At 37.3% G+C, this 14,786-nt stretch overlaps 1 protein-coding gene across 6 annotated transcripts in view; it reads right to left on the bottom strand.

The window, feature by feature from the left end:
* ATP7B (ATPase copper transporting beta) overlaps positions 1 to 14,786 on the bottom strand; it is a 115,813-nt gene that overhangs the window by 76,914 nt on the left and 24,113 nt on the right. For 3 of the 6 annotated variants that reach the window (XM_074304795.1, XM_074304794.1, XM_074304793.1), the window contains one exon: positions 598 to 846. The exons of the other annotated variants lie outside the window; for them this stretch is intronic. In XM_074304795.1, coding sequence (XP_074160896.1) covers positions 598 to 822 — 225 coding nt within the window. In that variant the 5' untranslated portion in view covers positions 823 to 846. The remainder of the gene's footprint in view (positions 1 to 597; positions 847 to 14,786) is intronic. 6 annotated transcript variants of the gene reach the window in all.

Here is a 14,786-nt window from a genome sequence, read left to right on the forward strand (position 1 = left end):
TCTTTAATGTTTCTACAAAATTACTAATAGCAATAGCAAAAATAATTATAAAGGCCACAAAAGGATTAAGCCAATTCTACTTTGTACCCATTGATGAAAGTCTTTAAGAAGAATTCTCAATTTTTTAAAAGTAATCTTCCGGGGACAAAAGATCCCATGAAAAATACTTATCTTACCTGCTCATGAAAACAACAAACTTCAAGCGATTTTAAAGTAAATAATTGTTGTTTTTGTTATTTTTTCAAATCATCCATCTTGTCTTTAAATGCAGGCTTAAGGCTAAAATTTAAATCTACATGAGAAAAGAAAAAAACTCATTTTTGGAGACTTTGTATTTTGGACCAATAGTACTTTAAAACAACTGCTCCAGGTTTCCAAAGCTTTTTGCCAAAATTCACCAAGAAAAACAAAACTTATTACCTCAATAAAGCAATAATGACAAGAAAAGAAAAAGACAAAACATATCACCTCAGAGTTCTAAATGCACGTGCACAAGCATTCTAAGGAGCTCTCTCAACCATTTCTACAAGCAAAAAGTACATGTTTCACTTGTTTCAGCAGCCGCCGAGAGCAGCCCCGGGAAGCCCACTGACCTACCTGAGTGGAGTCGGTCTCCGGCACTCCATTCAATGCCTCCACCTTTGGGAGAGCACAGCCATGATCCTTAGATGGTGCTGGCTTGGAATGATTGCCTAATTGAGAGGTCTCATTGAAGTTTGGTCGCTGGTGAACGGAGAGCAGGGTTACATCTGGGTCACTTAAAGTAGCTAAGGAGGACTGGTCCAGCAGGATCCCCTTCATCTCGTTGCCAGCTCTCTCCATAGATGCTTCTTGTTCACGCCAACTCTATAAAAGTCAGGTTTACTTCTGCTAGCCTAGTCTGGTCATGTTAGAAGAAAACGCTTTTTTTTTCCCCTAAAAATATCCCACCTAGCTAAAAAACCACAGTGTGTAGAAAGTAGATTTCTACAAAACCATCCACCCTTGTGTACCTTAGCACCTCCTCGGGCTCTCACTGCTCCTTGCCTAGAGTGAAGTGTTCTGTTTCAATGGCCCCAGCATCTGCAGGCTGTGCCTTCCCAGTCTATATTTACATTCGCCTATTTGTGCTCGTTCTCTTTAAACTCTGCCCACTGATTGGCATCTTTTCACTCATTGCACTACATTCACTAATCTTTGCGCACGGCCCAAATACTCATCCAGCATTGACTTGCCTTTCAAAGACTCCGGAGGCACCAGGGAAGTGAGTCTGAACCCTACACATAATTAACTCCCAAAGCTATAAAGGTGATTTCCTCTTAGTCAGGAGCACAATCACAACTCCTAGAAACCCTGCCTAGAGGCAGGGGGAAATAATCCACTTCCTTCTCTTACTGAATTACTAGAGTTTCCCAGGATGAAATATAGCTCTTTCTTCTACTAGCTTATAGAGTATTTTGTCACTGGACTATTTATTTTCTAGGCAACATGACTTGCATTTTCAAGAAAATATAAAAAAGTTTTATTTTTATATCGCTTAGTTTCCTGTTGAATCAGTCTTTACAATGAAAGGGGGGGAGGGGAAAAAGTCTTCTATGTGCCTGGATTTACTAGACACCAGGAATTTTCTTGGAAAAACTGAAGGATGATCAGTACCATATCTCACAAGTTAGCTATGCAGAAAGCACTCTGAAGCAATACAAAAACTACACAAATGATGAAGCCTTACAATAATGGTTAAATGATAAAAATTACATAATATAAATAAGTAAAACTTATAATAAATATATATAATATGTACAGCACATATATAATTTATGCATATTGTGTATATATATATGTGTGTGTGCATATATATATTTATATGCATAAGGTTCTAGTTCTGGTTCTGCCAATTAGTTGTGATGAGATCCTGAATATTATTTTGGACCAAGAGAAACTAAAGAATTGATCCCTGAGGCAAGCAGGTAGAGGGCTCGGGTAGTGATCAATTTAGCTCCATAATTCCACCTTTTGAGATGGTGGCCCAATCTGAAATTCTTAATTTTTTTTTTTTCCTGAGGCTGGGGCTAAGTGACTTGCCCAGGATCACACAGCTAAGAAGTGTTAAAGTGTCTGAGACCACATTTGAACTCGGGTCCTCCTGAATTCAGGGTTGGTGCTCTATCCACTGCGCCACCTAGCTGTCCCTGAAATTCTTAAATTATGTCAAATTACTGAAACTCGCCCTCTGTCCCTCTGTAGAGATCTAGCCTGCAGAGCAATCTCTCCTTGTCATGCCCTGTCAGAAATCCCAGTCATGTCCCTAAGTTAAATTTTCCCTATAAAATCTACTTATGGATCATCCCATGGCTGCTGCCTTCCTTTGGGCCAGCATGAGAGACACTGACTTTGCCCTTTACCCCTCCCCCTATTCCACATAACTCTTCTCTGCTTCCCAACCCAATTTCTCTTCCTTACAGCTAACTAGCTCTTTTAGAGTGCTGAGTCCCTTTCAGGATTTGGCTTGCCAGCTAAGGGCATGCTCCAATCTCATGGGGTGCTCCCTTTCTACCATTGGGTAATGGTGAGTTCCATTGAGGAACTTGTTCTTCATATGTTCTCCCATTCTAATTCATATTTACCATTCCTGGTGACTATTGTAATCCTTCTTTTTTGTCTGTAATCTATTCCCCTAAATAAATGTACCTTTTGCCAAAGGGAATAGCCATTGTGAATTCTTCACATGACTGAACCCCAACTTTTGGTGCCTATTATCACTTGATAAAAATCCTACATCATAGATCACATCAATTGGACAAAGTTATATAAGTTCACTGACCCTCAATTTTTTTATTTGTAAAAATGGAGATAATATGCATTATAGAAATTTGATTAAGATTAAAACAGACATGATCTATGAAAGCAACTTTGTAAACTGTCAAGAACTATACAGATGTAAGATAAAGCAAAAACAGAGGAATAGTCATTGTTCATGGCTAAGCCATGCCAATATAATTTTTAAAATGACAAGACTGCAGAAGTTATCATATATATTTTAGTGATATACCAACTAAATTACCAAGCAGACACTTGTAGAGGGCCCGAACTTTGGAAAGGTGTACTTGAATCAAAGACAGCAGGATGCTTATAGTTAAGCACCTACTCAGTGAGAGATAATGGTTCTCTAAATATATACTTAATGTGATATGGTGATGTAATGGGCAGTTGGCACATGCTCAATGTGCTGTAGTGATATAATTATACTGAGGTATTTAAGGAAGTCTCAGATACAGAAAGACTCCAGACTCTGGGCTACATCTTTGACTATCCTCCTGATGGCTCTCCTGCCTTCACCACTTCTCCACCTAAAGACCAAGGCCTGTCCAGAGATCCTCCAGAAAGCTAGCCTAGACATTACAGATACTTTTAAAAACTTGGTAAAATAATAGCAAAATTCACTAGAAATCTATTCACTAGATACAAAGTATCTAGTATATCAAGAGAAATGATGAAAAGAAGATAGAAACGAAGGGAAAATAATACTTCTAGACTTCAAACTATATTTATAAAGGAGAATTCATTAAAAAAAAGAGGTAGATCAATGGAACAGATTAGACAAGGAAGAATTAAAAACAATGAAACTCAATAACCCAATGTTCAATAAAGTGAAAAACACAGAAAATGATGGGAAAACTAGCAGAAATTAGGCTTAGACCAATATTTCACACCATATTACAAAATACATACTGCAATGACATATAACTTTACTATTAAAGATAGTACCATAAGAAAAAAAAAAAAGTAAAAGAATTACATGAATTTGGGAAGGAGCTATGATTTCACCTGAATGGCAGAACCCTAGTATGAGAATTTCAACCTTCAACACAGATCACGACTTTTTTATGATTTAGTAGGGAAGTCCCAGAGAGTTGCTTGAACTAACAAGTTAGGTGATTTGCCCAGGGTCACCCAACTAGTAAGGGTCAGAGGCAGGATCTGAATGCAGATCTTCTTGTTATTAAATCCGGCACTAAATCCACTATGTCATGTTTGACTATTGGCAGAACAGTCAGGAACTGAATCTACAATGGAAGTTTTCTGAGCTGTCTCTCATTGGTACCCAATGAGCATTAATAGGAGGCACATGACAGTATTAAAATCTGTGTTCTCTCCCATTCTGCAAAGCAATGCTTCCTCCCTTTCCCTCCATTCCTGCCTCCTCCTGCCCAGGCAGACAGTCTGAATCTGGGATTCCTCCCAAGGGAGTCCTCCCTCCCCCATTGCTTATCCCAGCCACCAGGCTACACCTGTCCAAGACACAAACGAACACACAGCTGTACCTCAAACACCACGTTTGCTGTGCCCGCAGTGAATATTTAATCAGTTCATATTACACAGAAACACAGCATGTTAGAGTTGAAAGGGACATCAGAAGTCAATGGGCCTAGCCCATCGATGACAAGAAATATCCTTGAGAACACACCTAAGAAGGGACGTGTCTCCCTACCATAAATGCTAGCACAGACATTCTCATAACCAAATGATGTGTGCCAGTCAGACAGTACTCTCCACATTTTGCAGATGATGAAATTTAAACTTAGAGAGGGCAAATTCCCAGGGGCAAGCTGTCACATCTGACAAATGAGGACAGCATTCACTATCTGAGGCTCGGTGGGAGACAATCACAGAATTAAAGACATGCAGGCAGTGGGAGAGAGCCTCCAGGCTCTGTCCCGGGCCCTCTCTCTTCACTATTTCATTGCCTATCAGCTCCCACAGATTCAATTACCATCTCTATGGCATATGATTCTTAACTCTAGTCCTCCAGCCCTACCTTTCTCCAGATGGCCAGATCCCATCTCCAACTACCCATTTGACATCTGCCTAAATTGATGTCCCTTAGTCATCTTCAACTTAACTTTTCCCAAACTGAACTCATTACCCTTCTCCCAAAACCCTCTCCTCTAGTAACCTCCCTATCACTGCCAAGGTCTCCACCCTCCTCACAGTCACCCAGCCTTACAACTCTCACTGTCATCTTCAATGCCTTACTCTTTCAGCCCCTACATCCCAGCTGCTGCCTAGTTCTTTCAACTCCACCTTCCTAACATCTCTCCTGTGTAGATATTGAGGTGTCAGGTATGTCTCATGGTGTCACCTCCAAAAGCATCCAGGCTTAGCAGTCTCCTCTCCTGACATTGACACCTTCCCCATTAAACTGTGAGCTCCCTAAAAGCAAAGACCACTTTTTGCCTTTCTTTCTATTCCCAATTTTTACTATAATAATAATTATGATAATGACTACAACAACATAAAAACATCAATTAGCATTTATAGAACTTGAAGATGTGCAAAGCATTTTATATTACCACCTCATTTTATCCTTACAACAATCCTGGAAGGTAGCTGCTATTATTATCTTCATATTATACATGGAGCAACTGAGGCAAACAAAGATGAATTGACTTGCCCAGGGTTGAACAACTACTAAATATCTAAACAGGATCCAATCTCAGGGCTCTAACTACAGCACCAGCTGGCTGCCTTAGATAAAGGAAAACAATTTGTACTTAAAGAGTTTTGTGGACAGCCCCTACCCTCATTACAAGTTCTAATTAAGTCTTAAACCTCCACTTTACTTTAAATGTGAGGAAAACCCACCTGGAACCTACACATTTCACCATTTTGGCTTTACATCATCCTGACAGATAAGCTGTGAGTTAAATGAATAGATTGATTTGTAGAGAGATATTAACCAGGACTCAATATGGAAGAAAAGCACAACTACTTCTGTTAGAATTCTTACAAGGTACTAAGTCAGTGGAATTGATGGAAACACTGATTATGTACTTATTAGTACTAGAGTTCTGCAAGATTTACACCTTTAAGAGAGCATATATAAACTAGGAGCCTCAACCAGGATGCACTTTGGGAGATTCAGAGCCAGAATTCAGGCAAGGAGATTCACAAGTTGGGCAGAACAAAGGAAGGAAGACAGGGAAGTGGTGGCAGGAAAACATTGAAACCAAGATCCAGAAGGCCTCCAGAAAACTAGCCAAGCCTCAAGTGAAGGAGATAAGATTTAGAAAGAGACAGTAAAGGATTTGGACTTTAACTCCTGACTGCATTTGAGGTGATTATTACACTGAACTGAAACTAAGGTTGCCTCCAGAAGCTCCCCAAAAAACCTGCTCCCAGAGAACATTATATTTTAGAGAAGAACATTAAATTTTGGCCCGAACATGAGACAGACAGGATCCTGATTCCAGTGGAAAAGTCTCCAATCCTGATCTCAGTGGAAAAGTCTCTGTGACCCAGAAATTAGGGTGAGTACAAAAACAGACAAGGAAACTTTGTTAAAGAGCTAAAGTAGAATTTCAGCTGAAATGCAACAGATGTTTAGAAAACAGCCTTCTGCTTCTCTTCAAGGAAAATGTGTACAGAGCATTGCCAGGGTTATGAAAAGCCAAGGTTTGATTATAATTTGGGAGCAGATCACTGAACTTTTAGAAACTGTACAGTACACATCTCCTTGGTTCTCTAAGGAAAAAGAATTGGATCTAGACAAGTGGAAATTAGTAGGACAGCAACTAGGTGAATACTACAATTCCAATCCAAACTCAATTTCCAAAAATACACTTAATACATATAATTTAATACAACTGGCTTTAAGAAATGATATAAGTGTTAGAATAAGGAAAAAGACAAAAAAGCAGGAGGAGGAGGATCCAATTAAAATAGGTGAAAAGGATGAAGAATCAGATAAGAATGGAGTTAAGTACAATTCTGAGTGTGGCATTTCCCAACAGGAGCATTTCCCATCCTCTGACCTACCTCTTTCAATTAACCTTTCATGGGTGGAGGGAGAAGGAGGAGGGGGAGAGGCAGTAACATATTCAGGACCTCCTATTAAGCAGCCTATGACAAGATTACAAAAGGTATTGGTCAAGGCTAAGAGAGAAGAACAGGATATATCTGATTTAAAAATAAATGCATAATCTGGGATTGAAGAGCTTGGCCTTTCAGGTCAAAAAAGGAGAAGATACACACCTTCTGATCTGGAAAAAAAAATTAAGGATTTGAAAAAGGGTTGCACTCTTTATGGGGCTACATCCTCTTATGTTAAAATGTTATTAGATAATTTGGCTTATGAAATCTTAACCCCGAGTGATTGGAAATCCATAGCAAGGACATGTTAGAACCTGAACAAAACTTCTTGTAACTATAAGATCATGAATTATGTAGGATTCAAGCCCAGTGAAATAGGCAAACTGGAGTTAACATGCAAATTACTTTTGACCAACTAGCAGGTGAAGGTCAGTATGTAGAGAATTCAACACAGATTAATTATCCCATAACAGTGTATGAGCAAATTTCTAAGGCTGCAATAAAAGGTTGGGGATCTCTCCCAGAAAAAGATAGAAAATAGAGCAAGGTCCCAATGAATTTTTTTGCTGATTTTGTGGGACGTCTGCAAACTGCTATCACAAGAACCATTGGAGAAAATGAGCTACAGAAATAATGACCAGACATCTGGCTAAGGAAAATGCCAATGAGGTTTGCAGAAGAATTATATGTGGACTACACAAAGATGCTCCTTTAGAGGAGATCATAAGATGCCATGCCACAGTGGGCACAAATGCTTATTATACCCAGATTATGATGAACATGGGAAGACAGGTTGCTTCTTGACAAGGGACTTCTAGAGAAACTCATCAATATTTTCAGTGTGGAAAAATCTTAGAGCTCAGTGTAAATATAGAGATAGAATAAGAGGACAGGCTGAGAGAAGATCTAAAACCCCATGTCCAAAATGCCACAAGAACTTCCACTGGGCCTCAGAATGAAGATTGACCCAGGGAAATGAGAGGCAGGACCCAGCCCCAAGATATCATACAAAAGACAAGTGGGGCATGATGGCAGCTGAGTTTACACCCAGAGAGTCTTTAGAAGGTCAGAACTCTGATGTGATCAATCATGAAAAAAGCCATCACATGGCAGAAAGGGATAAACCAACAGAAGGATAATGTCCAGTTTGAACAGCCCCAATATAATGAGCAGCTCCAATGTAATTGCCAAATGATGAGGAGAGATTTAGAAAGTGGTAAATAGAAGGGACTAAATAGGTTAACTGCTGGGAGAGAGGGTTTGCTTGTATTCCTACAGATGGAGAAGGAAACAGATGGGTGGCAATGAGCACCTGGAGAGAGATAGAAAAGAAGAAAAACCTCAAAACAAAGGAGAAGATCTAAGAAACATTTGACACTGAAAGAGCTATCTGATAATGAGACTGTTGCAGAACTTGAAAACAGCAGGAATCATTGGATTCCTTGAGATGAAAAATTGTTGATAAATACTGGTGCAGGACTTGAAAATCATCAGGAAATCATTGGATTCCCTAACACACAATGAGACTTGAAAACTAGTAGGAATCATTGGATGCCTTGAGATGAAAAATTGTTGATAAGACTATTGAAGGACTTCAAAACTTGCAGGTTACTGAATTCCTGGTATATGAACTAATAGACAATAGATTCCTTTTGGACTATTTCTAGGACTTATGGAAATGTATAATTCCTCATGTTGATTCATGTTATTTGTTACATCACTACTAGCCTGTATTATGTTACTATGTGCTTATGTAATTTATGTAATTATGTGTAATACCTCCTATATTGATGGATTTAGGTATACCTGTTTTAAGAGTGAGCCCCTTCAGAAACCCACTAATCTGATTTGATTTCCCATTTCCTTTGGTGTTTTCATCTCTCTTCCTGAAATGTCAGGGAGGGCATGATCACCTCCTTTTTATGGTGTCTTCACTCCCTTTTTTGAGTAATTAGGAAAGGTGTGATCACCTTCTTTTTGGGTGACCTCCTTGAGAAGTCAGGGAGGTCATGACCACCTATGTTCTAAAATCAAAAGAAAGCAGGAGATGTTAGAATTCTTACAAGGTACTATGTCAGTAGAATTGATAGACACAATGATTATGTACCTAGTACTTACTAGAGTTCTGCAAGATTCACACCTTTAAGAAAGCATATATAAGCTAGGAGCCTCAACTAGGATGCACTTTGGGAGATTCAGAGACAGGACTGCACTTCCTAGTAAGATATTCACAGCCAGACTGGAAATAATTTTCCATATTCAAGTATTATTGCAAAACACATTTCAAAGACAGAGTACTGATTTGCAGGTTCTCTGCTCTTCTGGATTATTCATGGTTCTCATCTCATCTATCAATATTTACATTATAGGAAATCTTCCACAAAGAAGGACCTGCTCCACAGTGAAAACTCTAGGAATAATAACAAATGATGATGATAACTTCTATTCAAGAAAGAGAAGGTGGAAGTGGGGGAAGAAGAAGAGAATAAGCATTTATAAAATACCTACTATGGGCCAGGCTTACAAAATTTGTTCCTCACAATAATCCTATAAGGTAGCTGAGTAAACATTATAGTACTATCAAGTCCTATATGCATTTCATTCATACAAATTCACAGTCACACATGGCCCTCCCAACCAAGAACCTGTTGGCCCTTTGGGATACTCCCATTCTGATGCACTTGCTGGGTTTAAAGCCTAGAAGCCAGACAATCTGAAAGTTCCTTGAGCTGGCTAGACCCTAAACTCCATTTTAAAAAATCCTTAACATAAAAAATTTCGGTAAAGAAAGGAGAACTCGGGGCAGCTAGGTGGCACAGTAGATAGCACCAGCCCTGAAGTCAGGAGGACCTGAGTTCAAATTTGGCCTTAACTTATAGGACAAGAACACTGGGAATATTACCTGTTACTGCAGTTTGGGAAAATCTTTCCTATGATTTCACTCCTTTTTCAACTCTTCCTCCTCCCCAGTAAACCATTGAATTGTGTTAAATGCCTTTTCTGTTAAATGCATTCAAATGAGAAAAATAATGCTATTTGTAAAGAAAGAAAGAAAAGCCCGAACGCAAACATTTTTTAAGCACCTACTATGTGCCAGGTGCTATACTAAGAATTTTACAAATGTTACCTCATTGATTCACTTATAGCTAATGAAAAGTGGTGAAAGCATTAATGAAGATATTCTCTTTCTCAAGAGATTTCTCAAATTGAATGAATACTGTAAAGGGTATTATGGTTTGAGTATGGCTTATATTACATGTCTACTACTGACCATTCCATCCCTAAAATTCTGCGCTATTTCTCCCTTCTCATTTGTTCTCTGCCATTTCCTTTAATCTATCTAAATCTTATTCATTCCAGAACAGCTTTCATTCTACCTTCTCTTTCTCTGTTCACATTGGCTCAAGGTTGAGATCTGTCCTTTAAACTGTTCCAGCAAGATATTCCTTATAGCTCAAGTTAGCACATTTCCATATTGCTTCATCAATTGTTATCTATCTCACGTGAGTATGTCTTATCTCCCTTACTGAGAATATAATCAACCAAAATGTTTGGCTGAATACACATTTCATGTACAGCTCTGTAACCTTTATTTAAGAGGAGGGAATTATTTTACTTTTTAAATAAACATTCTTCTCAGGGCAACTAGTTAGCATAGTAGATAGAGGCCCTGAAGTCAGAAGGACATGAGTTCAAAGGTAAGTTCAGACACTTAAAACTTGCCAGCTATGTGATACTGGGCTTCAGCACTTAACCGCAACTGAATCACACAAAAAAATAATAACTTCATTTTCCCCACCAACAATGATAAGCAAATATGAGATGTTCAATTAATACCTATTCAAATAGTTAGATTAAAGGTTAAGTTTTCTAGCAAAATGTCATTGTTTAAAATTCCCTTTATTGCAATAAATATAAAAATTCATTAGCCACCTATATATTCTTCCCAGCATTAGATGTTTTCAAGTATCTCCTTCTACTAAAGAGTTATAGTTTATTTAAATATTAATTATTTAAATATGATTTTAAAATCTGTATTTTTTTTCTCTTCCCACAAATGCTAAATTATTATGTTTTTCTAGAGTCAGTCTCATTATATTTGCATCCTACTCATGCTCCCAGTCTTTGTGGAGCTTTTTTTTTTTTTTTTTTTTTTTTTTTTTTTTTTTTTTGGATGAAAGTTGAAATCCCTCTAGTGTCCTAAACAATTGTACTGCAACTTGAGAAGCCTGGGCCCACTGAAGGGATGGGGGGCTCATATTTCCATAAGCCTCCCAGGACAAAAGGACCATGCTTGGAGGAGGAAACATCAGCTTGTAATCTTTAAGTTCTTACATAGGTCACCTGTTCAGCCAAGCTACAGACTTGCACTGGGGGTGCCTGCTTAGGGAAGATGTTTGGCCATACTTCTTCCTGGGAGGCAGAGAAGGCACAGAGAACAAACAATTTCTGAGAACTGCTGTGTGATGAATGGCAAAGGTGAGCAAAAACTTGACACTAAGCTGCACACTGGGAAGCACAGGACATAGCATTTCCCATACTGTGTCTCTTAAGTTGTATAGCCTTGGAAAGTGGCACACTAAATCAACAGACCTAATGGGCTTATCATCTGACATTTTACTCATAAGGAAACTCTCTCTACTGTATTACAAACTCTCCCCTTTTTAATTCATGATTGGCTATGGCCCACCAAATTCAGCATCTAATAGCTAATGATGGTAATGAACCTCTTTGTTACCTACATACTCACTTCACCAAAACCAGACATTACAGTTATCAGCTTGAAGTCTCTCTGGCATGGAAGGTCTTGCCAATGCTTGTTAACACCTTCCCAATTATTGTCTTTTCTCCCAGGTATACTCCACTGGCCTAGCTTCTGATTACCCAGGTTTGCCTCTAGGCTCCCTGAAGCACTGGGGAAAAGTTTGGGTGGAGGATGGTTAAATATAATGGTAATAAAAGAATTGAATCAACATTTTGTTAAGCATTTATCATGTGCTTGCTATATGCAAAGCACTATACTCAACACTACAGAGAATAAAAGTATAATATAATTTCTTTCAGCAAGGTGCTGAAACTCCAACTATGGTGCTAAGACACACACGCACCATTTACAAACAAGCTTTATTAAAAGTTTGTTCTTAAGTTGGTTGTTTGGAACTCAGAACACTTTCCACTGAAACTAATACTGAAAAGGATGCTTAGGTTCTCAGGCAGCTGGTAGCACAGTGGCCAGTGGTTAAAATCACAGCTCCTTCGTGGACTGATATATGTTTTTAATCATCTTCAAATGGAAACAGAAGCTTTTAACTTCATAAGTAAGCCTACAGAGGTCTGTAAAGAACTACTTAAAAAGGAGAGAGGGAGGGAAGGAAGGAGGGAAGGAGGGAAAGAAGGAAGGAAGGAAGGAAGGAAAGAAGGAAGGAAGGAAGGAAGGAAGGAAGGAAGGAAGGAAGGAAGGAAGGAAGGAAGGAAGGAAGGAAGGAAGGAAGGAAGGAAGGAAGGAAGGAAGGAAGGAAGGAAGGAAGGAAGGAAGGAACTGAAAAAACTTTAATCCTACTCACCAACTGAAAAAAACACCAACTCAGAAAAGGATAAAATGTCAACATGGGAAAATATCAAAAGATGATATGAATTCAAATCCAAGAGATTTCTCAGAAGTTCTTATAAAGGATTTTAAAAGACAAATAAGAAAGACAGAAGAAAAATAAGGAAAAGAAACAAAAGGTATGCAAAAAAAGAGGCAACAGCCTGGAAAAGGAAAAACAAAAATTGACTAAAGAAAACAACTCCTTAAAAATTACAGCTGGCCAAATTGGGGAAAAAAAAACCCATTAAAGAAATCAATTATTTAAATAACAAAATTGACCAAATTAATAATAGGACTCAAGAGAAGCATAGAAAGGTAAACAATAAAGAAAAAAATAATATTTAAAGGCTAAACTTTATATCCCTAGATGGGAAAATGACATCTGTAACTCTTAAGAACTGTACCTGTTTTGGGGGCAGTTAGAAGGGACATACATGGACAGGGGTATAGATATGAATCAATTTTGGTTTAAAGAGGGAATAACATATTCACTCAATTTGTCAAAGAAATTTATTTTACCCTATAAGGAAGTAGGGGGAGAAAGAGGAAAGAAAAAGGAGGGGCTGGATAGAAGGGAGGGCAGAACATTAGGAGAAAGAAGTAAGAGAAGGGCTGAAAAGGGAGAACAAATTGAAGGCAGGGTCAGAAAAAAAAAATACTGCAAGGAAGGACAGAGCAGAAAGAAAAAATAAGTATATACAAGGGAGAAAATAGAATGGAGGGAAATTCAGAGCTGGGAATTATAACTGTGATGTGAATGGGATGAACTCTCCCATAAAATGGAAGTGAATAGCAGAATGGATTAAAAACCAAAATCCTACAATATGTTGTTTACAAAAATCACATTTGACATAGACATACAGAGTACAGGTAAAAGACTGGAGAAGAATTTATTATGCTTCAGCCAAAAAAAAAAAAAAAAAAAAAAAAAGTAGGGGTAGCAATTCTAATGTCAGATAAAGCAAAAGCAAAAATAAATCTAATTAACAGAGATAAGGAAGGAAACCATAGACAATTAAGTGTTATCAATACTAAATGTATATGCACCAAGTGGTACAGCATCCAAATTCTTAGAGAATTTAAGTCAGTTACAGGAAGAAATAGACAACAAAACTATATCAGTAGGGATCCTCAATCTCCACCTCTCAGAATTACATAAATCTAATCACAAAATAAATGTTTAAGAAAGAAACTAGGGAAGGTTAAAAGAATCTGAAAAAAATGATAGACCTATGGAGAAAATTAAATAGGGATAAAAAGGAATATCCCTTTTTCCTCAGAAGAATATAGCACCTACACAAAAATTGGCCTTGCATTAGGACATTAAAAACCTCACAATCAAATGCAGAAAGGCAGAAATAATAAGATTTCCCTTTCAGATTAGGATTGATGGGACTCAGTAAAGGGCCAGGGAAAGATAGGCTAAAAATCAATTGGAAATTAAATAATCTAATTCTAAAGAATAAGTGGGCCAAAAAAAAAAAACAAATCATAGAAACAGTCAATAATTTTATCCAAGAGAATGACAACAATGAGGCAACATACCAAAAGCTATAGGATGAAGTGAAAGCAGTTCTTAAGGGAAATTTTATATCTCTAGTTATATGAATAAAATTGATAAAGATGAGATAAATAAATTGGACATACAATTTAAAAAGCTAGAAAAAGAACAAATTAAAAACCCCCAACTAAGACTAAATTAGATAGAGTTTCTGAAAATCAAATGAGAGATTAATAAAATGTGAAGAAAACTTCTGAATAAATAAAACTAAAAATTAGTTTTATTAAAAAACACAAAATAGATAAATGTTTGATTAATTTGTTCAGAAAAATGAAAAAAACAAAACAAAACAAATTACCAGCATTAAAAAGGAAAAGGATGAACTTACTACCAATGAAGAAAAAATTAAAGCAATAATTAGGAATTGCCCAATCTATGCCAACAAATCTGAAAATCTAATTGAAATGGATGAATATTTACAAAAATATAAATTGCTCAGATTCTGTTAGGAAATAAATTACTTAAATAACCCTGTTTTAGAAAAAGAAATTGAACCTGCCATAAATGAGCTCCTAAGAAAAAAATCTCCAAGTTAATTCTACCAAACATTTGAAGAACAATTAATTACAATACTATGTAAACCATTTAGAAAAAAAAGACAAAGGAATCCTACCAAATTCCTTTTATGACATGAATATGGTGCTGATACTTAAATCAGGAAGAGCCAAAACAGAGGGAAAAAAAAATACAGACCAATCTCCCTAATGAATACTTGATGCAAAAATTTTAATAAAATATTAGCAAAAAGATTATAACAATTTATTAGTGAGATAATGCACTTTGACC

This window comes from Sminthopsis crassicaudata, chromosome 3 (assembly GCF_048593235.1).
Source record: "Sminthopsis crassicaudata isolate SCR6 chromosome 3, ASM4859323v1, whole genome shotgun sequence".
NCBI classification, from domain to species: Eukaryota; Metazoa; Chordata; class Mammalia; order Dasyuromorphia; family Dasyuridae; genus Sminthopsis; species Sminthopsis crassicaudata.